The 24,205-nt window shown below is 33.8% G+C and overlaps 3 protein-coding genes and 2 long non-coding RNA genes across 5 annotated transcripts; 1 reads left to right on the plus strand and 4 right to left on the minus strand.

Annotated features, from left to right (window-relative positions):
- Positions 1 to 534: 534 nt before the first annotated feature.
- Positions 535 to 2,977, plus strand: LOC142627477 (transcription factor MYB16-like). The gene is made up of 3 exons (XM_075801345.1): positions 535 to 780; positions 901 to 1,030; positions 1,981 to 2,977. The coding sequence occupies exons 1-3, from the start codon at positions 648 to 650 to the stop codon at positions 2,837 to 2,839; spliced, it is 1,122 nt and encodes a 373-aa protein (XP_075657460.1). The 5' UTR covers positions 535 to 647; the 3' UTR covers positions 2,840 to 2,977.
- An 11,776-nt stretch (positions 2,978 to 14,753) lies between these two features.
- LOC142627124 (uncharacterized) lies at positions 14,754 to 16,120 on the minus strand. The gene is made up of 4 exons (XR_012842770.1): positions 15,963 to 16,120; positions 15,581 to 15,863; positions 15,348 to 15,414; positions 14,754 to 15,058 (listed from the first exon to the last, which is right to left on the minus strand). It is a non-coding gene; the product is annotated as an uncharacterized LOC142627124 (long non-coding RNA).
- Positions 16,121 to 16,173: 53 nt separating this feature from the next.
- LOC142626761 (uncharacterized) lies at positions 16,174 to 18,820 on the minus strand. The gene is made up of 4 exons (XR_012842656.1): positions 18,558 to 18,820; positions 18,007 to 18,442; positions 16,507 to 16,608; positions 16,174 to 16,415 (listed from the first exon to the last, which is right to left on the minus strand). It is a non-coding gene; the product is annotated as an uncharacterized LOC142626761 (long non-coding RNA).
- Positions 18,821 to 19,282: 462 nt separating this feature from the next.
- On the minus strand, positions 19,283 to 21,798 carry LOC142630058 (uncharacterized). The gene is made up of 4 exons (XM_075804132.1): positions 21,323 to 21,798; positions 20,972 to 21,229; positions 19,412 to 20,888; positions 19,283 to 19,337 (listed from the first exon to the last, which is right to left on the minus strand). Exons 1-3 carry the CDS (start codon positions 21,745 to 21,747, stop codon positions 20,750 to 20,752), a joined length of 822 nt encoding a protein of 273 aa, XP_075660247.1. The 5' UTR covers positions 21,748 to 21,798; the 3' UTR covers positions 19,283 to 19,337; positions 19,412 to 20,749.
- A 52-nt stretch (positions 21,799 to 21,850) lies between these two features.
- On the minus strand, positions 21,851 to 23,610 carry LOC142629193 (uncharacterized). The gene is made up of 2 exons (XM_075803161.1): positions 21,984 to 23,610; positions 21,851 to 21,867 (listed from the first exon to the last, which is right to left on the minus strand). Exons 1-2 carry the CDS (start codon positions 23,608 to 23,610, stop codon positions 21,851 to 21,853), a joined length of 1,644 nt encoding a protein of 547 aa, XP_075659276.1.
- Positions 23,611 to 24,205: the final 595 nt, after the last annotated feature.

The following is a 24,205-nucleotide window of genomic DNA, read 5'->3' on the forward strand; positions in this document are numbered from 1 at the left end:
TAGATGGGAACATTATTAGCATATACTTTTATCTTTTCTTTTCAATTTCTTTTTTTCTTTTTTCTGGTGAAATGTTTGTAAGATTGTTGGGATAGGGAATCATTGTTTTTTAATTGTCTTTGTGACACTCACACCCCTGTAGATTATATGTATTTCTATATATATATTTAGACAATTAGACTCACATGAAATGATGCAAACAAATAGACTGCAATGATTCAACCATAACAACCATTTGTTTAAATCCCCCACCTACCATATCGTGTGCAATAATAAGCCTGTGGATGAACAACATGTGAGTTACCAACAAAGCTAACTCCATTTTTTTCGTACTTAATAGCTAGGCTAGCCATGCAGAAATATAGGGGACTTGAAATTGAATATAGTAATGTAGTTTTTCATTATATGTAGAAGGTTGAGGGTATAATAGTCATGACTCAAAATTTTTGGTTCGTCAAGGTCACATTTAATTCTTTATCCTCTATAAATTGTGACTGACCCATCAGCTTCACTATCCAATCCCTCATTTTCCTCGTTCCCCAACAGTACTTCCTACAATTCTCAGTTTCTCTTTCTCTTTCTCTTTGTGGGTACTATCATTAGAGAGTCCTAAAGTTCTTTTACTTGGTCATTATCAAAACTCCAAAATGGGCAGGTCTCCATGTTGTGAAAAGGTGGGGTTAAAGAAAGGTCCATGGACTCCTGAGGAAGACCAAAAGCTCTTGGCTTACATTGATGAACATGGTCATGGAAGCTGGCGAGCCTTGCCTGCAAAAGCTGGTGAATTTTCTATTTATGAGGACCCTTTATAGTGTATACTTGTATTATGGATATAGCCAAACATTACAACACCTCTAAAGTCACTAACTCATGGTTTTTTTTTTTTTTGGGTTTTTTTAGGGCTTCAGAGATGTGGGAAAAGCTGCCGATTGAGGTGGACTAATTACCTCAGACCAGACATTAAAAGAGGAAAGTTCAGTTTGCAGGAAGAGCAAACCATCATTCAGCTTCATGCTCTTCTTGGAAACAGGTAATCTTAGTTTTTTAAGGAAAAGTACAAGGTTTCTACAAATATTTTTATTTACAGTGTCTGTTTTGTAGCAAAACAAAAAACAGTGTCTGTGACTGTGATATCATCATTTTCCTTCCACAGTCCCACTCTCGTCTTTTACTATTACTTATTTGAAGGCTGCTGTTGTTTTGAGTCTGGCCTTTTGGCCTCACTGTGTGTTGTTGTTGATGGTGGTTCCAACTTGTTAAGTTTCTTGATTATTAAAAAAAAAAAAAAGTGATTATTACTATATAAACAATCTAAAAAATTATTTTTAATTATTATTTTTTTAATTTTATATCTAAAAGTTAACATATTATAAGTTAGTTTGTCGGGTCATAATAAAATTTCAAGTAAATTACTTATAGTTTGACAACAGCTAGTGTTCAGAAATTGAATGAAGAAAAGACATGTAAAAGAGCTCTTAAAGGAGTAGACCAAAATTTCAAGAGACCGTCTGCTACACCAGACTGCATGTCTGCACATCTTTTTGAAAATAGTATAAATTTGTTGCACAAAGACTATTTTAAGCAACTAAAATTGTGGCTTAATCACAAATATGAGACAGTACTCAGAGAAAATTATAATGAGACATATGATCACTAAAGTAGAATGCAATTTAAACATGGCATACGACCCTGTCCCACTCACGTGGTTGAGGAAAATCCTATTCAAACTCGCCTTTGGTCATCTTTTTCCACAAAACTTATTAGATTTTAATGAATGTACCTTTCTTTGTCGACTTTCCCATCTCAATCATTAATTTCATTGTCATTCGTCGAAATATTATCTTTTTCGTAACTTGTTAAATTAGACAAATTATAACTAAAATAATATTACTTTCGCATAAAAAAAATTGTGATTTAGATGAATTATTGATCCATATATATTTATGATATGAATTTTTTTTTTTTTTTGTTCTTTTGCAGATGGTCAGCTATAGCAACTCACTTGCCCAAGAGAACCGATAATGAGATCAAGAACTATTGGAACACACATTTGAAGAAAAGGCTAACTAAGATGGGCATTGATCCCGTGACCCACAAGCCCAAAACCGATGCACTCAGCTCAGGCAGTGGCAACTCCAAAAATGCAGCCAATTTAAGCCACATGGCTCAGTGGGAGAGTGCACGTCTTGAAGCTGAAGCTAGACTTGTGAGAGAGTCCAAGCTTGTTGTGGTGTCTAACCCTGTTCAGTCTCAGACTCAGACTCAGATTCAGACTCAGCTTATCAACAAAAGCCCACCACTACCATGCCTAGACGTACTCAAAGCTTGGCAAGGAGTGTGGTCAAAGTCAATAAGTCCAGGAATGTTCCCTATAGGTTGTGATGACCTTGAATCTCCGACTTCCACGTTGAGCTTCGCAGACCACACTGTCACTATCCCAAACGTTGTGTTCAATGAAAGCACAGTGAGTGCAGCACTTGATTTCGCCAAAAACTCAGTCACATGTGAAATGGATAACACAATGTCATTGCAGGACATGAATAATAGTAGTACCACAACAACAACTACTACTACTAACACCACAGCAAGTGCATGGTTAATTGGCGACTCTTTTAGGGCTGTGAATGAAAACAACATGCAACTCTCAAATATCATGGAAGGTTTCACGGATATCTTTGGTTACAGTTGTGAAGAACATAACACATTGATGGGTGGAGGAGACAGCTTGGACAATGGGGACAAAAGTTGCGGCGGTAATTTTGAGGAGAACAATAAAAATTACTGGAACAGTATACTGTATTTGGTGAATGCTTCGTCCTCTGGTTCACCTGTGTTCTGAAAGTGTAGTAATGCTTTTTCTTCTCCTAGAGTACTCTTAATTAGTACGTACTAGCTAGTTTAGCTAGATGTTATTGCAGGCCGATGCATCAAATGTAATCATAAGAAAGACTTTCTAAAAATAATGAGAAGTACTTTAACCATTATGCAGGTCATCTTTATTCAAATGATGCTATAGCAACTATAGATTCCAAGGTAATGTTTATTACAGACTGTTTACAATTGAAATTGTGTCTTTAACTCATAATTTCAGTTAAAAAAAAAGTGTTTACAACAAGTATGTGTAACAACTTTTACCATAAATTTTATCCCATAGACTTTATAAATTAACTAATCAATTTTTAAAATACAAAAAAAAAGAGTAATTTAAATTTTTTAGGTTAAGTTGCATATTAGTCCTTGAACTTTGACAATTTTTTTCAAATTTTTCCTCATATTTTAAAATGTTTCAATTTAGTTCCTATACTTTAAAACTTTTATGAAAAAGGTTTTTATCCTCTTTTGTTTGATGGTAAATATTGACATGGCAAATGGAATAAGTGATCTCAGTTTCATGAATTCCATTTGTTATGTTAGCATAATTTATTTATAAGATGATCATATTTAATTAAAGAGCTTTTTATGAAACATTTTAAAGCATAAGTACGTATAGTTTTTGAAACAAATGTTAAAGTTTGATGACCAAATATCTAATTTAACAAAAAAAAAATTATTTATTATATATGTTATTGATATTTAAGATATGGCAACATTATATCCTTTTTTTACATTTTTATAGTAAAATTCATAATAACTTTAACAGCTTTTAATTTAAAAAAAAAAATTGGATTACTTGTAATGTCTTTTGTAGTAGTATAAGAGCATTCACATCAAAGATATGAAAAATACTAAATCCTAATTTTATCTCTCATCTCCTTAAAATATCATCCACATCAAGCAAGTTATTCTTAAAATTTTTGGTATCTTTGCTATAGTGGAGTGTCATCTTTGACACCCTACTGTAGCAAGATGCTAGAGTGTTTTTATTTATCTCTCTCTCTCTTGTGCTGTGCCTTAGCCTCTCTCCACTACTTTCTCTCTCTCACTTGATTAAAATAAACAATATTTTAAAGAAGTGGTAAAAATATAAAACCTTTGATGTTGTGTGTATTATAAAGTGAAATGTTAAAATAAATAAGGTAGTGTTAAGAGATACTAAATACTATATTTTTTGACATGTTTGGTGAGAATGCTCTAAGTTTTTAATTAACCACCACTACTTTTTCTTCTTTAAAATTTTGTTATTTATTTCAATGTAGATCTAGGTCAGAAGACTCAGAACATCGGTGTAAACTTAGCCATACAAAAAGACAAAACCAAAAAAATAAAATAAAAAAGAAAGAAAAAAGGCAAACAAACTAGGTAGAAGAGTAGAATGATAGTTCCTTCTATTTTTCTACAGAATCTTTCATCTCTAACTGCATTGGGTATGAGTTCATCTGGTGTCACAAATTAGTGCATAATTTTGTGCATAACTTGTCTATGTGGCGAGTTGTGGTTGGTGGAAGGATGACCAATTATCAGCCCTCAACCAATTACAACTTGCCATGGGCAAGTTGTTCACAAAGTTGTGCACTAAATTGTAGCACCAGACTTTTTCTATTGTATATAGATTGTGCAATTCAAGACTGCATTAAATGGATGGGCCTTAGTGAACTTAATTGTCAGTTGTAAGTTGTAACTGTACGTAACTGCTATTATGGAGGGATCTTCCCTTCTGTTCTGCTACACTTCTACATATTATTGCGACTTGGAGATTGAATACCGTACGGCCATCTCATTGGTACCAAGTATTTAGAACGAAGCAGAAATTACATTATGAGTAATTCTGAGTGCACCATCCATGGACCATGGTGCAATAGATGAATAAGCCAGCTAGGGCCATAAGTAGTGTTGCAGTTGCAGTTGCAGTTGCAGTGCATCCAACTCTCATGCACTATATATAATCACGTGTGATCGTGTTAGATTGGATTCATTTGATATGGATATGTTTTATGATTTAAATTAAATATTATAGATATAAAAGTATATTTAGTGATACGACATTTAAAATTTTGAACAATATGATAGTTTATACTTACTCTTTAACCATAAAATAAATTCTCTCTATTCTGAGTCGTTAATGATAGGCCAAAAACGTATTGACTCATTGTAATGAATTAAGTTGATTAATTAGCCAAGTTATTAATTAATCAAATTAACATGCAAATTGCGTGGTAGCACAAATAAATCACCAATTAAACTAAGTATGCAACGGAAAATAAATGACACGGTGATTTGTTTACGAATGGGGAAAACCTACACGGCAAAAACCCCACCAGGTGATTTTAAGGTTACCACTCCCGAAATTCCACTATTATCACAACAAGCGGTTACAAGTAAAGGAATCTCAAGTACCTTACCAACCTACAGTTGAACTCTTACCCCAATACCCAATTGGACTTATTCTGTAGTGACAATTTCTTCTTTCAATGCACGGCTCCCAAGTACGTGACTAACCAACTGTGCGGATCCTAGTATATGACTTTAATCACCAACTAGAGAAGATTGTTGGCTGCAAAGTTCTTCAATTCCATCCACACGATGAAGATCAAGAAGATGCTCGGTTACAAAACCCTACGGTGCACATTACACAACAACTTCTTCACAAGAGAGATGAATTAGGGCAAGAACTTTGTCTCCGATCACAATTTGCTTGAACAAGGATTTCTCAATGCTTGTGCAACTTATGTACTCTTTGACGACTCTTAAAATAATCCTTTTATATGTCTAGGTTATGAGAAAAGAAGACCCAAAGACACATCCACGGATTGGAATCAAAACAAAACTCAAAAACTGTCTTTCTTAAACCTCGACAGATAGAGGTGTTGAGATGCTGTTGAGCAGCTGTCGAGCCACGGGGCTAGAACAACTCTTTAGACCTTGACACATGCTAGCTGTCGAGCTTTAATGAATTTGCACTTTTCAGCTTGTTTCTTGGACAGACTTGATGATTTCAACACTTGATCTTGAAACACAATTTCTTGAAATATAAAACTCATCCTAAATCTACCCAATTATAAGTAAAGTGCGTTTTGTCAAAGGATTAGCCAATTATATAAATGACTGACATATATTCTTAACAAGTGAAACATATATGTCCTAACAGTTAAAAATAGAAATGGAAAGTATGGTGATTCTATCAGAATATTGGTTAAACAAGTTAGGAAAAATAGAAAACCAACTCCCTCACTTTCAATATAGATTTTTTTCTTTGATGAAAACAAATATGGGAGAAAGGGTCCTTTTCAATTCACTCCTCCAAATTTTCTTTTATTTTTATTTAAATGTGCAACACACATGTATTTATTTGATTTTTAAATGCAACATGTCTTACATCAAAATAAAAATTCAAAGAAATTAAAAGATTCAATAAGATAGGATATTATCCAAAATTAAAAGATTCAACAAAACATAAGTCACATGTGCTCAATAGTATGGGGGGCAATCATCACGGACCTGATGGTCTCATTTTATATATAAAAAGGGACAATTACTTAATTTAATGAACTAAAAAATGGCATCGATTGAAAATCTCATTTGAAGAAAGAGATTATAAAATGAAAATCAACTCGTGGTAAATATGACAATCATATCAGTATTTTCCTTATATTCACATCGTGAATTCATTGTAATAATGTTATTTTGCATTTCTTCATTAAATTTTCTCAAAAATTGTATTTTACGTATGTTTATCTCGATTAATTACATGCAGTATTACATAAAAGGACCAAACCCCCTCACTATCAACAAGTGATTTTATCCAAAAACCTTGATGATGTAGACACAATTTTTTCATAAATTGATAAGATAGTAAACTGTGATGGAGAAAATGGGCATTTGCCCCTTTCGTCAAAATTTTTCAGCAAAATGCCTCATATCTTAAACTAATTAGGAAAATGCCGCTGTTTTGAAACTCGAGCTTCAATTTAAAACTTGATTTTTGGACAATCGAGTTATAGCAAGCTGAAAAATTAGAAAAAAAATTGATTTTTGGACAATCGAGTTATAGCAAGCTGAAAAATTAGAAAAAAAAATTTTTGGTACTCGAGTTCATGAAAATTAGAAAAAAAAATTTTTGGTACTCGAGTTCCATGAACTCGAGTACCATGTAAAGTGCTTGAGTACAATGAACTCGAGTACCATGTGAAGTACTCGAGTTCATGGAACTCAAGTACTAAAAAAAAAAAAAAAATTCTTGAGTCCACGTTCGCTATAACTCGATATTCCAAAAATCGAGTTTTACATTTGGAATTCGATTTTTAGAAAATCGAGTTTCAAAATAGGGGTATTTTTTTAATTAGTTTCAGACATCAGACATTTTGCTGAATTTTTTAAAAAGAAAGGGCAAAAGCCCATTTTGGCCAAACTGTGATTGTAGTAACATTACTTTCATGCTGGCTTATAACTCACACCACTTTTAATATGTATCAATTATGACAAGCCACATTCCAAGAGCCTTACTACTTAATGCTATTTAATGACATTACTTGATTCTTCAAATAGAAAGAACTTTGATCCAAAGTTCCCATTCCCACTTCTTGTAAGCTCAAAAAAAAAAAAAATGACAAACCACATTGTTAGCAATTGTGGAAAAAGTTTTGAACCATTTTACATTATAAGACTTATTAATAACATGCGGACATTGAAGAAAAATGAATAATCTAATGCGAAGAAGGAGATTATAAGATAAAAAATAAAAAATAGAAGCAATAATCCAGCTCGTGGAAATTAAGTATGCTCATTTTCACTATCTATACTAAATGATTAAAGTGCAAATTCAGTAAATGAACGAACTAATTCAATATAATTAATATTGTATCAACTATTCTAAATTAAATTTCAAATTTACTATGCTTTTGTACCAAGGGCCAGGGTTCAAGTCTTTAGGAGGGAGCTTCACACACATATACACTTAGATTAGGCTAGAGTAGAATTCTATCTTGTAAAAAAAAAAAAAAAAAAAAAAAAAAAACTAATTAAACTCAAGCTAGAACTTAACTTATTATATTTTTGAGTCCTTGATCAAACTATAAGGTTAAATAACCATTTATAATATTTATAAAATTCAAAAAGTATTACAAATTAATATATTGATTAAAAAAATACATAATATACTCACAATAAAAGATATAAGCACATAGCGATATACTTAAAACAATATTAAAATTATCAAACTCTCTTCATACAGGTAAACTTAATTAAAGAGAGCTCAATAATATTTATTGATAAAATCCTTAATTACAATATATGACAGTCAATGTTCAAAGGGATACATACATGATGAGTAGTACTTAAGAAAAATTAAAATTTTATTATTAAGAAAATCAATCAAAGAAAATATATATAAAAATAATTCAGCACATAATAAAGAAAGTCAACATAATTCAAAAATAGAAAGAATTCATTGAAGGAAAAATATTATGAAAAAATGAAAATAAAATTGAAACAAAAAATTAAACTATTTCAAAATTTTATAATTTTCCTGCATAATAGTTCCATGTAAATTAAGAGATTAATTATGGAAATAAATGTAAATGAATCATAGAAGATACGTATAGAATGATAAATATTCGCTCCATATATTACTTTCCCAAAAAAAAAAAACATGTGATGTATTATGATTGATGAAATATAATAAAATATAATATTATGAGTGAAACATAGGATTTTTTTTCAAAAAAAAAAGTCTCCATGTCTTATTCCATCATATTTGATTGTATCCCTCTGTATATATTAAATGCACTTTCACCTGATGATGTAGCAGGACCATATGAAGAATCTCATGAATAATGTTAGTAACCCGATCGTTTCTAAGGGATGGATGAGAATTATAGGAAAATTGATGAGGATTATAGGAGAATTGACTTAATTCGAGGTAGTCACCCTCCATAGAGAAAGAAAGAGATCAAGAGAGAGAAAGAGATCAAGAGAGAGAGATGCACTAATGCACTAAAAAATTGGTTTGTTTTTCAATTAATATCTAATATTAAATTACAATTATGGATTTATAGGAGACTAACTTTAATCCCATTGGCCCACATGGTCTCATTTTATTGGTTCTATTATTCTACATGTGCATTAATAATTTCAACATGTGCTAAATGTGATTAACATGCTTGAAATTTTAACTAACTAACTAATTAAATCTCAATACAAAAATTATTATCCATATACTTATAGCATTCCTAGCAAATAAGGAGATTAAAAAACAGTAAATAGAAAGAGAAGAAAAAACAAAAATGCATGCAACTCAATGAACTCGTGGTAAATAAGTAACGAAATAATGTTACAGACTTATAGACAAAATAAAAATTTCACAATTTTTTTTAAGAAACAATTTCACAATAGTTGAGTTCGTGTACTTTTATTGATTTTCATTTGAGTCCAATGTTTATATTACATTTAATTAGCAACTTATTACCATGATAATTATGAATTGTTTTGTGAAAAGTATTATTATATGCATAACCTAAGTTACTATGATACATACACAACACTCATTTGTAATACGTTTATATACTTATTATATTTAGAGGAAGAGAAAAAATAACATGACTTATGTCCAATGACTAATTCTACTAGATACATATTCGTATGTCCAGTAAAACCGGTCACTATACATAAATTCTTTCTAAAAAAAAAAAGTGCAGCTCAGGCTAGATAACCAGACCCAAATAATAAATTTTAGGTGTAAATGCACTTTTAATCCTCATATTTTGGCTTTTTTTTTTATTTTAGTCCCTACATTTTCATTTTACTACTTTTAGTCGCTAAACCAATTAACGCATGTTATTTTAGTTCTTTCTGTTAGTCAACAGACGGAAATAACAAAGATGACTAATGAAGGGATTAAAATATTATTAAAAATTCACTATAGCACTCATCAGATTAAAAAAAAAATCAAGATCTATGCTCATCTTTTCAATAAGAACACCAAAGAACACAGACCCTCTACTTTAATATTATAATAGGAAATTTGAATATATAAACTAAATCAACAAAAAAACATAACGAAAAAAATTCAGTCTTCCTAAAAAATAAGCATTGATTGTGAGAGATGGAGAGGGAGAGATAGATGGAGAGGGAGAGATAGATTGAGAGAAAGAGAGAGGTAAAAGACCACAGATTGGTGGGCGGGTCTAAAGGAGGCGAGATGGGCGGGCGGGTCTAACAGAGGTGAGATCGGCAGGTGGATCTGATAGCGGCGAGATTGGTGTTCTTTGGTGTTCTTATTGAAAAGATGAACATAGATCTTAATTTTTTTTTTATCCGATGAGTGTTACAATGAATTTTTAATAATATTTTAATCCCTTCGTTAGTCACCTCGGTTATTTTCATTTGCTGCCTGACAAAAAGAATTAAAATAACACGCATTAATTGGTTTAAGAACTAAAAATAGTAAAATAAAAATTTAGAGACTAAAATGAAAAAAAAAAATCAATATATAAAAACTAAAAATGTATTTATGCCTAAATTTTATGATATTTCAGCATTTTCATTATTGCTTCGTGTTGGGAATAAACGATAGAAATGTCTGCATAACCATCATATCTTATTATTCTGTATTCGATCGCTTCATTAATGTGATTTTACGTTCTATTAATTTAGGCATAAATAAGTCAGCAACTGCCACCACTGCACCAGGGCTTTCTGCATAGTCACTTCAATCACTTCCATGAAAACTCGGATATTTAATAATCTCTAATGATGAAGAAGACTAAAAAAAACAGAAAACTAAAATTGAGAACCCAGATGTAATTATGAAACTAGCTGTAAATACATGCTGATCTTTATCAGTGTTTGTTCAATACATTCCTAGAGTTGGGCAAAAGGCCAAAAACCATTTACTATGATACAGCATCCTTGTTTCAGCAAAAATGATACGGTATCTATGACTATGAGTTTGGTACGGTTTTATTTTCATTTAGATTAGATTATTTCTTTTATAATGTTGAGTCTTTTAAAGTTGTAATTAGAATTTAAAAAGGGGGGGGGGGGGGGGGAGGTTTTAAACAATTGTATCTAAGAAATAAATTGATTTATTTTCATTTTTAAGGGATCCCCAATAGGCTATTACTTTAAGCTATATTGTTCTTTCAAGTATTTCTATATATATATAATTCTTTCAAGTATAACTTAGTTAGGAGTGTGTTGGGTTTGGGTTTGTATTTGTGTTTGTGGTATTTTCCAATATAACCTTACTTTTTGGACTGAGAAATCTCCTGTCCAAGTTAGTTTGGGTTGCTCTAAATATTAACCCGACCCAACTTGAATGGATTGAGTTGGGTTAGTTCATTGGGTTGAAGCTATTTTGTCATGTATAGTATTTTTATTTGTTTTTACAAGAAGATTGAAAATATTATTAAGAAAACTCAATCATCGGTTAAAGTTACAAAATTGAGATACATTCACATCGATAAACCACTAATATGTCTAATCAAGTTATGAGTTACACACCTTATCTACTGGCATGAAAAAAAACTACATAGAAGGTATTTACAAGAAATTTTACTTTAGCTACTAAATGACCAAAAAGAAGTAAACGGCTTTTCCTCTCGCTACCAAGTACCAAGAGCTTTGCATGCAAATCACCCTCAAGGATAATACGGGAGAAGCCACATTCACCGGCAAATCTAAGCGCATGAACAACCGCCAAACATTCCAAGGCAGCAACTGAAGATGGAAGAGATATATTGTCATGCTTAGTAAAATATACTATCTTTTAAGATTAAATTAATATATAAAAAAACAATACTAGCATCTATTGTTGTTGGAATATAAAATTATAAATCAAATAAAAGTAATAATTACTAATTCATTAGGTATTTATGTGTCCAATTCCAATATTCTTATAACTGAGAAACCAATTAGTTTTGTAAAGTAAAAAAGAAAAAAAAATTAAAGTGTAACAGTAAACAGTCATAGTCAATAATGTGTTGCAGTTGCAATTATATATATGGTATTTATGAGTCTCGTACGGTTTTAATATCATTAAATTAGATTGTTTCGTTGGGCAAAAGTCCAAAAACCATTCACAATGATACAACATCTATGTTTCAGCAGAAAAAGGTACAGCATTTAGACACGAAGCCAGAATTTTAAGTTAAGGAAAGTAACTTTGACCTCTAGCTTGGCAGTTTTTTAGTTGTGGAGGTTTTTTTTTTAGTTTTTAATGTGTGCATTTGCTAGATAAAGACAAAATTATTCTATTTAAAACTTTTTAAAGGGCAGTTATTTATTTGAGTAAAATTAGTTAATTAGACTTAATTATTTTTAGCTTTACTATTGGTGATTTTTGTTGTTGCACAAATGTTTTTGGGCTAGTATATGTTGTTTTAGATTTTAGATCTATAAATTTTTTTTAATGGCCTTTAAAATGAGAAAAGTGCTAGTAGTATATTGATGATATAGTGAGTGATTATTGATAAGTAAAAAAGCGATGCAAGTAATAAACCCAAATAGGAACCAATAAGAATTTGTACGTTTATAAAAATATTGTAAATAAGTTTGTATCTTTAACGTTACTCTAAAAAGATTCAATAATATTGTTAAGGGGATAAAATGTAATTTTATAGAACAAAATTGCTAAAATTAATGCATATATATATATATATATATAAATTTTTTTTAAATTAGGAGGGCCACTGCCCCCCTTGGTCAATGAATGCCTCCGTCCCTGACAGCATCTATGAGTTTGGTACGGTTTTTGTTTTCAATAGATTAGATTTATTTTTATTTTTATAGAGTTTCCAATTATGAAATTTGCTTATAATTGTTTTTTTTATCATCAGATCAAAATACTAATTAATTTTTTTTTTGTGCAAGTCAGAATTGAACTCTCTGATCTTTTATTTAATCATCAGAGACTTTATTATATGAGCATTAAATGTTCAGTTTTTGGGTCCAGTACAATCGTGCACCTACAAGAATAATTAAATGTTCAGTTCACCTTAATATTTTTTTTGCTTTTGAATTTTTTATTGTAGTTAGCTAGTTTCTATTTACGTGATTATTCAACATACAAAATCATTATTGATATGTTTTTTGCTTTAAATCTAAAATATGTAAGATTTTATAATTTACAATCCTACCTTCCTTCCATGATCTTATGTAAAATCCCGATTTTGACAACCCTTGGATAAACTAATACCCCTAAAGGTATTTGCAAGTAACTTAGCATTAGAAATCAAATGACCAAACAAAGCTAGAGATACATCTTTTGCTTTCAGAGTATTCATAATAAGCTCTAAATCTCTTTCAAGAATTGCTTTAGAAATCCCTATTTGTAGAGAAAATTTAAAGGGTTTACCATTGCCACAGCTTCAATATCTACCATACCTTTCTCAATCTAACCTTATTCATCGGATTGAGAAACATCCAATCCAAGCTAGTTTATGGTAGCTCTAAAATTAATGCAACCGAACTTGTATTGATTGAGTTGGGTTTGATCATCAGGTTGAAGCTATTTTGTCAGGCCTAATAAAAATACTAAGTTTTAGCTTTTAAGACTAACTTAATTCATGGAAAAAAAAAAAAAAAAAAACTAACACCTATACATTGTTGTTGGCTTTCCTTTTTCTTCTTTCTTTTTTTTTATTATTTTTTTTTTATGAACTGCAAATCTTATTTAGAACAAAGAAAAATACACAAGAGAACTACTAGCTAGCCTCAGCCTTAACAACAGATACAAAACAAGGAGGGCCAAAGCCCACATCAAAAGACCCAAAATGTTGTTGCTGGCTTTCCTATAATATATAAACCAATTAAAAGTCATAATTAATTACTAACTCATTATGTATTTATGTGTCCAATATTCTTATAACTGAGAAACTATTTATATTTGTTTAAGTAAATATATGAACATTGATAATAAAAACACCACGGATAAAACATTGATGCAAGCAAGTCTCAAAAATTAGAAATTAACATACTATTGCAATTATATTTACTCAAGAACAAAAATTCATCCAAAAATGAAAGTTTGATGAGTGACAAATTATTATAATTGCTTAGGCCTATGGCACCACCTATGCGAAAAATATTTAAGGTGTTCTAACTTTTAAGGTCCTCATTACATAAATAAAAGACCTTTAAAATAGTGCAAAAATGTCCTAAAATTATAGAATGATAATTGATTATTTTAAAAAGAAAAGAAAAGAAAAGAAAATATATATATATATACACACTACAAAAAAAAGGAGCTATAGCCGCGTTTTTAAAACGTGGCTATAGCTCCAAAAAACGTGGCTATAGCACTATTTGGTCTATAGCCGCGTTTTTTTAGGCCACGTTTTTAACCGTGGCCTAAAATGCGTAACTATAGGCCTATGGCCACGTTTTTTGTAGCCGTGGCTATAGGCAGACCAATGGCCACGCTTTTAGAAATGTGGCTACAGGACATTCTATAGCCACGGTTTCAGAACCGCGGCCATAGCCACGATCTATAGCCACGTTTACAACGTGGCTATAGGGCAATTGGTAACTTGCCCTGAAGCAAGATTAGCTGCGTTTAAAACGCGGCCATAGACTTTTTAAAACGCGGCCATAGAACGTGGCTATGGCCGCGGTTTTGAAACCGTGGCTACAGTATGTGCTTTAGCCACATTTTTAAAAACGTGGCCATTGCCCATTACTATGGCCGCGTTTTAAAAACGCGGCTATAAGCCCTGTAGCGTTTTTTGAATTTTTCTATAGCCGTGTTTTTAAAACGCGGCTATAGACTTTTTTTTTTTTTTTAAAAATCTATACACATTCAGATGCAGCAACAAACGCTGCTATAAATTATAGAAACGCTACTATAATTCAACCTGTCACATACACAATTCAACCTGTCACATACACAATTCCAACTTCTTATTCCTGTAAAATTCCAACACATGCAACAAAATAACAATCTCAAATCTGTCACAATCTCAATCAAGCTTTAAAGACTATGGAAAATTATCAACCTTCAAGGAATATGCAGTTGAATACAGGCTCTTGTCTACATAAATAAGCATCAACATATGATTTTTCAACCATCCTCAACTACAAACGTTACATAGATGCTTCTAGGGGTTCCTTCCATCTCCAAGCTCTTGTCTACATGTGAATACCCTTGTTGCCTTCCAGGTAGAATACAGTTTATGTTTCAATGGCGCTACAAAAATATAATGGCAGCAGTTAGACAAGATTTGCAACTTTTTACCCACTTTTTCGTAGTAAATAGTAAAAATTCATAACTTCTCAGTTGTCATACACTCAAAAGCAATAATAATTTCATATCATTCCCTATGCATGTCTCTTCCTAGACAATGTGACAAGTATAAATTTCATTCATCACTCTTAAACTAGCCCACTCGAAAAGCAATACAAATTCCTTTGAATACCAAAGGTCAAATTCTTTCTAAACAACAACAACAACAAATCTTTTAAAAGTGACGTCATACCTGCAACTTGCGAAGGTACTGAGGCTGACCATGTCCTGTCTTAATGGTCCTAGTGCGCTCCAAAAGCCTGTCAGCAAAGGTAGGAATTGCCATTATCAACATGAGCGATAATGGAAACTTTCCTATACAACAAAATTACAGAAATTGAACCAGCAAAAAGTACTAAAATAACAATATAGAAAACAAATCAAACCACAAATTATGATATGGTATTGTTCAAATTTCAAACTTACAATGAGAATGCATGGCTTCACTATTTAATCCTCTTGGTCTTCTATGTTGTTAAAGCATCGATGTAGTTGTCTACATATACAAAAGATACAACTACAAGGCCGTGTGTGCACAAAAAATATTGGCCATCTTTGAATGGCATGATTGACATGTGTATAATATCAAAATAATAATAATGTCTACCATACTCCTTCATGAACACCCAAAATATTGTCACTCTGTAGATAATACAATATACAATCACAAAATATCCACGAAGAGTCTTCAATTCGATGCAGTGTTACCCTGAATACATTAAACACATCGTGTTATTTCTAACGTAACAATTCATGGCAATAAACCACTATTTTCTTTAAATTAAACTAAACACAACATTTTTAGTACTTGGGATTGCAGCTGTGAAGCAGTTATATCACTGCGTAAATCACGTACCATCTCGCCCATTACTTTCATCACCTCTGCCATTTTTTCGTTATGCCTTGCTTCTGATTGGGCAATTGCTGAGGTGAGTTCCGCCTTATGCTGCTCATGTAACTCCACGATTTGCTCCTGATGCCTCTGCTCTACTTGGGCAAGTTGGTCCTTCAAAGTTTGGTGCGAAGTTTCCAATTCAGTCATTCTATGGGCTGTTTCAATGGACGGCGATGGAAGTGTGTAGCATGAACGGTTGGACCCATTTCTTCCTGATGGAGTTGGTCCAAAACCCACCCCACGAACACGTCCAGAGCGTTCTGCCCCCATCACTTGGGCAAAAGCATCATCCTTTGACCATAGGATTCCTTCGCATCGTGATCCTTGTAGTGAGCTCCCACGTGCCAAAATTTCAGTCATTTGTTTCTGTTATCACACAAGAACCAAATAACGTAATTGTAAGCTAAACAATTCACGCATAAAATACAAAAGAAATAAGTTACAATATACGACTTACGATCTTCTCCCCCACATCAGGAGTAACAGGATGCCCTTCTTTGGTGCTGTATACTTTCGCAAAAAGCACGGCACGCTCCACTGCCTGCCCAGTTTCTTTTGCCTACATATTCAACATTTTTATTACAATAGTGAAAATTTATGTTGGTGATATGAAGCGGAAATCGACAGCCAAACTTAGCAAACGGAATTTCACTCATAACATGCAGTATAACGTATACTAAAATACTAATCATTACATTATTACGTTCAAGAAGACAAGTTTTGTTATCTTTATGCGAATGCTTAGTATGAAACGGTTTTGGTCCCTATCTTTATGCATAGAAGCCAGCTTTGGTGTTGTATGTCATTGCATAGAAAAAATTGACCAATATGTAAATATACATCTATGACAACTGTTTATAGAGAAGCAAAGTGGACAGGTTAAAGAAAAAGAGTAAATATTACGCACATGTTTATATTCATTGAAATTAACTATACACTCAAGTTGTATGGTTTGTCATTGACTCAATATTAAGTAAAATGCATTCTGCACTCAGAATTACACCGTTGTAGTATAAAATCTAAGTTTCTAAATAAACTTAAATGACAGTGTACACAACTCCTTCCATATGCATATTCCTTAATGGTTCATCCACTTTCATACATTCTTCCAACTCAACTATGACAATCATTTTTTCAATACCCTATTTTCTTTTAATATGGTTCACTTATTCTTACTTTGTTTGTACGAAAATAGTTCACAAACATATTTTGAAAGCACCAAAGTTGTATCCTTGTGTCAATACTCCTATCTTGTGCAAAGTGTAACAAATAGGTGTACTTTGATAGTACCTTCCATGCACAAGTTAAATCAGCTTAAGTTTAGATGCAACTATGAGTTTGGTAATTAATCGTGTGATAGCCGTGTTTATCAATCGAAACCACCAACTACGCATCCTACAATTGTACCTTAAATATAGTCACACATTATCACGCTGCATTAATCACTCCTATGTGTTGTATGCATGCACCAATGTCACATATGCATGCCAATTGTATTGCAGTTGTCCACTTTCAACCTATTTAGTTTTCCACAGAGAATGTAATAAAGGAAAGCACATTCAAAGAACAACCAATCGCTATATACCAAACCAATATAGCAAGTTCACAATGTGTCAAACATAGTTCTTAATGAAATCACTAATTAAGAATAGGAAACACCACAAGAAATGTGTATTCACGGTCATGAACATGCAAAGAAGCCAAGTCTTCCTTACCCCAACACTGTGCTCTCATTTGCATCAACATGAAACCTCACATGGTCCTCTAACCGAACGTTTTATTACGGAATTTTACTAATGAGGCAAGCAAGGCTAATAATTCCATATTAATTCACACAAAATGCTCAAGATTCTTCTGTAAATTAGTTTCAACAAACTCTTTATATTCTTTACCTTTCAATCTACATACATGTACAATATTAAAACCCTGGGTAGTTGTTATATAATGCATTTCTTACCATATCGTCTGCAGTTTAGGCAAAACTTATAGGCCCTGATCTTGTAATCTCCTTCTGTTTACCACGACTTCTTTTGTTCGTACTACTTAATGTCTACGAACAAAATAAAAACTAAAAGAAATCAGTGTGTCCATAAACTGTACTTGATAAATTCAAATACCACATCCTATGTATATTACCAGTAACTAATAAAATAGCAAGAAAATTTTCATACCCGCGTGTCTTCATGAAACCAATAATCAACTAGCTGAATAAACTCCTGCTCGTCAGCCCAATCTGGTCTGCTTTGAATGACATCTTCTCTCAACGCATCATCTTTGTAGCATTTCCTTTTCAACTTGCCCCGTCGATTCCTCCTCAATTCCCCCAGCTGGTGCATTGCCCAAGTCATTTGATCAGCTGGTTGGATAATTTCTGGGTCAATGATCCACCGTTTCTGCAATGCAAAAATTGAGTTAGTATAGTACAATAGTCCACCCTATAGAAAAATCCGAGACTTACCACACACACTATTATACATAACAGTTTAAAGTAGCTTAATTTGATACTACCTCAATTTCCGTCCAACTATCTACTTTGTGGCTAGTCGGGACACGCGTCCAAGCAGTTGGCACAAGTGGGCAGTAGACGTGGCTGAGGCAAAAAGTGCCCAACCACCTTTTGAATGTTTTTCCGCTCTCCCCAATTGGTTGGCCGCGTGCATTTAACTCACATTCAATTTTCATATTAGGTGGAAGACTCCATATTCGCGTAAGCAGCGTATTCCCACGCTTTTTACGCAAATTATTGGATGCTGGGGTTTCTTGAACTGCATCATCTGCACATTCAAAAACCACCATGGTAATAAATTTCTAAGTGAACAATTACAGAAGTTACTGTATCTAGCTCAAGTGCTCAAGTAACATGAATATGCTCTTCGTAAATGTGAACATTTTCATACTATATTATTAGTTAATCTTTTTTTCCCCATTGGTTTTGTTAATTTACTTATTATTGAATACAATAAGTGAATTAACAAAGTTCATATTTTCAAAAAATCAAAAGAAGCAATTGACAGCCTATTGTTGTTATCTGAAGAACATAATAAAAACCATGTAAACAAACCATGGTAATAATTAAGATTAATATTAAAGGAAATTTGTACGCTAAAAATTCAAATTGTCCCTAGACATGTAAACTACCTGGGGGTTGTGTCTCATCATCATCACTTGCATCCCCTCTTGCTTGATCAGCCGCAAAGGCGGCGTCCAGCTCCTCCTGCACGCTCTATCATGAACGTCCATTTCCTTCGCCAACTTCAACCACCGTTAATCCACGATCCCTTCTCATTGCTGCAGCCAACAACAGCATAATGATGCGTCGAGTAATAAATATCAAACGTTACATTTTAAGACGTGTCCACTACCTGGGGGTTGTGTCCCATCAGCACTTGCATCGGCTCTTGCCTGCTCAGCAGTACAACCGGCCTCCAACTCCTCCTCCCTCCTCTGTCTCAAACGCGACGATCCTTCGCCAACATGAACAAACTTCAATGGCCGTTTCCTTCCCATTCCTGCGTTCAACAACTTTAGAACACAAAGAAATTGTTAATTATAGAAAATAATTAATTGCTTACAATGCAAGTGAAAAACACAAAGTAAAATAACTCATTTTAATATCTAACAACATATACAAGCCACATATTAAAGTTTAAAAGCTTAGCTTTGCCAAACACTTTAACCACAACAAACGGAAACCCTAACACCACAGGAACATATATCAAAGTTCATAACAAATGAATTAGATGCATAATAAGTAAAAATTTAAGGAATTAACAACATTAATGTTTCATTAACAAAGAAATCAAATACGACACAGAGGCATTCCAACAAATTCATGATGGCATCCATTTTCATTAATAGCTGTAACATCCAAACACATAATACACCACTAAACTATTACACTACTCATCATCGGTGTACTCGTCCTCGTTGGCATCTTCATTGTTGGACTCATCGTCAATAAACTCACAATCGTCTAAGTTGGCCACTTCATGAAGATCTCTTTGAGCAATAATAGAGGCATCAATTTTCATTCCCTCTACATCATCCCGAGCCCAACCAAGGTTGTCACTCACAACCTCATTACTACTTACATTGTACGGAACATTCTCAGAAAAACTATATGTGTCATCCTCATCACGTTGGGGACCAACACCGGCATCAAAGACATCCCTAGCTTTAGTTTTGACAACAACATACCAATCCTTCTGCCTTTTGTCTTCCACATAAAAAACTTGTGTAGCTTGAGATGCCAAGACATACGGTTCATCTATCATTTCATCCCCACCATGTATGAAGTGTGTAAAATTCACCATAGGAAACCCAAATTCATCAGTCTTATATCCTCTCCTATTTTGGTCATCAACCCATTTACACTTGAATAACACATGTTTGATATTCTCAGAATAATTCAACTCGATTATATCACTTAAAACACCATAGTATGTAATGCCACCATCAGTAGCGACACTAACTCCACTATTTTGCGTTTTTCTGTTTACCTCATCTTTTACACTCCTAAATTTTAAGCCATTTATGACATAATGCTTTAGCCGCTTTACATAATTATATGGCCATTTGGACAGTGCAGCAAGGGTATCACTAACTCCCTCCCTTTCCCTATCAGCAATAGTTAATGACATCACCTAACATATAAAAACAAAATTAATCATATCAGTAAAAGTAACCATAGTGTTACTACTTTAAGAAGTTGAAACTGTCATACGTACGTGACACCTAAACCAACTACAAAACTTCTCCATGTGGTGCTTATATATAATGGCCTCGGATATACGATGGTGGCCTTTTCGGAGTTCGTCCTCCATCAATCTTTTGTGCATCCTGTGCAGGCAATTGTATTAAGGTTAATAGACCTAACGTATAATGGATTGACGTGCACTCATATTGTAATATGTAGTACTTACTCACGAAAGTGGTTGATGTTTTCAGAATTGAATAAAACATAGCGATGGGCTTGGGTCCACTCTCTATTGCTTAGTGTCACAATTGAAACAACCCCTGTTGACTCCTCAATCGTCCTGGTCGGTCGATTGAATATAGTTTCAACTCCTTCCATATACCGTGAACAAAATGTTAAGCACTCCTCTACGATGTATCCTTCAGCAATAGATCCTTCTGGAGCAGCTCTATTTCGTACGTAAGACTTAAGGCGTCCGAGGTACCTATAAAGGAATATGAAGATTAATGATTGGCCATGGTTATTTAGCTGCGCACATGAAACTCATAGTTGATCAATAATATTACATACGTCTTACCTCTCAATGGGATACATCCACCGGTAGTGCACTGGACCACCAATCTTGGCTTCAACAGCTAAGTGCATGACCAAATGTACCATCACTGTAAAGAAGGATGGAGGAAATATCTTTTCCAATTCACACAACGTCACTGCAATGTCTGCCTCAATAGTCGCAATATCTGAAACACTAAGGGTTTTGGAACAAATTTCTCTAAAGAAGCAAGCTAACTTTATCAAAGGCCTAGTAACATGAGATGGCAAAGACCCGCGTAATGCTATGGTAAACAGTTGCTGCATCAAGATGTGATTATCATGACTCTTCAACCCAGAAATCTTGCGTTCTTTCATATTCACACGACGTGAGATATTGGAAGCGTACCCATCAGGCACTGTTACATCCTTCAAAACTTGCAAGAAACCATCTCTCTCCGATGAACTCATATGAAAACAAGCGGGTGGTATAATATACTTATCATCACTTCTTCGTTGTAGGTGAAGTTCAGTCCTTATCCCTATGTCCGCCAAGTCAAGGCGTGCCTTGTAATTATCCTTTGTTTGATCCTTCAAGTTCAACAGTGTGCCAAGTATATTGTCCATCACATTCTTCTCTATATGCATCACATCAAGATTGTGTCGCAACTTGTGATCCTCCCAATAAGGCAAGGTGAACAATATACTTCTCTTCTTCCAACCACTTTGATCTTCCTCCCCTCTCTTTCTTTTATTGTAAGCAAGTTGACATTTCCTTCCCAAACAACGTCCAACTAAATGTTCAGTGTCCGGAATAATCTGTGACGCGACTGGTGGTACAGGAGCCAATCGTGTATCATTAGATCCATCAAATAACATACCTTCTTCCTGGAAATTGTGGTCAACATCCAACCATCGCCTATGTCCCATGTAACAGTATTTATGGCCATTTTTCAAATACCGAGAGTCGGTCTCCATAGCACAAGAAGGACACGCCAACCCACCTTTGGTACTCCAACCCGACAAATCTGCATATGCAGGAAAATCATTTATAGTCCACATCAATGCTGCACGCAATTGGAATATTTCTTTTGAAGATGCATCGTATGCCTGTACTCCAACATCCCATAACTCCCTTAGTTCTTCTACTAATGGTTGCAAGTACACATCTATAGCAAGCCCTGGTGAGGTAGGACCAGGAATAACCGCTGATAGAATCAAAGATGACCGTTTCATGCACAGCCAAGGTGGGAGATTGTAGGGGACCAACATGACAGGCCATGTACTGTGACTAGTACTCATAATTCCAAAGGGGTTGAACCCATCTACAGCTAATCCAAGTCTGACATTACGAGGGTCAGACGAGAACTCTAAATACTTAGTATCAAACATTTTCCATGCCTCGGAGTCAGCAGGATGCCGCATAACCCCATCATCAGTACGACCATGAACATGCCATTTCATAGAACTAGCCAAATCGGGTGAAAGAAATAGCCGTTGCAATCTTGGCTTTAAAGGGAACCACCGTAGGATCTTTGCAGCTTTCTTCTTTCCCTTAGTGGATGAAGCATTTTTACTAGCAACAGATGCCTCATTTGTTTTCCACCTTGAAGCGGTACAACAAGGACACGCATCGAGGTTAACATTGTCCTTCCAAAATAGCATGCAGTCATTGGGACAAGCATGAATCTTCTCATAACCCAAACCCAAGTCTCGGATTATCTTCTTAGCCTCATAATGGTCTTTTGGCAACTTGGCATCTGAAGGAAGTAAATCCTTCAAAACTTGAAGCAACATTGTAAATGACTTGTTCGTCCAACCACACAGAGTCTTCAACTGGAACAACACAACAATGGCCGAGAAAATGCTAAATTTTGTACAGCCTTCATATAAAGGTTTGTCTACATCATCTATCATCTTGTAAAACTTATTGGCCTCATCATTCATCCCTTCATCCGCATGTTGCACAGTAGGACCTTCTTCCATTGGTTCAGGTGCCATTTCATGCGGGGGGCATAAATCGTGCAACATCCCACGAAAATCACCATATTCATTTAGGGTTTCTTGCACATGAGAGCTCCCACATACGGTAGCCGTCGTGGCAGCCGCCGATTCCCCATGAAATTTCCAAACTTTGTAATTGTTAAGCATCCCCGAAGCCCAACAATGATCACGTGCCACATTTGGCAGTACTGAAATCAAATTCACACATTTCACACAAGGGCACAAGATCTTTCCATTGCGCGCAGATAAAGAGGCAAATTCCACGAATTTTGCTACACCTTCAAAATATTCCCTTGAACCCCTCTTCTTGTCCATCCAACTTTTATCCATTGCAGCACAATAGTTACGAAATTTTACCTACACCAAGATTTGTTACTACAGAGGTAATAATTATTATATATACTCTCATTTGTGATTTGTTAGGAACAGACATACCCAAGTATGCTTAAAATTTCTTAGAGCACATAACACTTATCGTAGACGCGTATCAGTGTGATAGGTTGTAAAAGTAGTTAAGCAGTAGAGTGTTTCAAAAATATATTAACAAACACCCAATTAACGTAATTGTAATATTTATTACATCCATAATAATTTTTAACTATGTCATACCATGATGCTTACATACTTGGGTCATTAGTCAAAAGTGAGTAAATAAAATTTTGAATGCACGAGTGTAATGTTGGTTTCATACGAAATATGTGCTTCAAAATAACCTATATGAACGTAATCCATCAACAATGCGTAAATAAATGACTCATGTTGTTTCCTTTCAGTTGTACACAGTGTCATCACAGAAGTAAATAATGCAATCACACTCAATTCATGAGAAAAAGTTGCAGGTGTTGAAAAGGAAAGTAGTTCATATACCAGTTGACTGTTCTCGTCTACAATCTTCAAAAAAGCTCTTCCCTAACCTGCAATCCAC

The sequence above is a fragment of the Castanea sativa genome, chromosome 3 (assembly GCF_040712315.1).
Source record: "Castanea sativa cultivar Marrone di Chiusa Pesio chromosome 3, ASM4071231v1".
Classification (NCBI taxonomy): domain Eukaryota; kingdom Viridiplantae; phylum Streptophyta; class Magnoliopsida; order Fagales; family Fagaceae; genus Castanea; species Castanea sativa.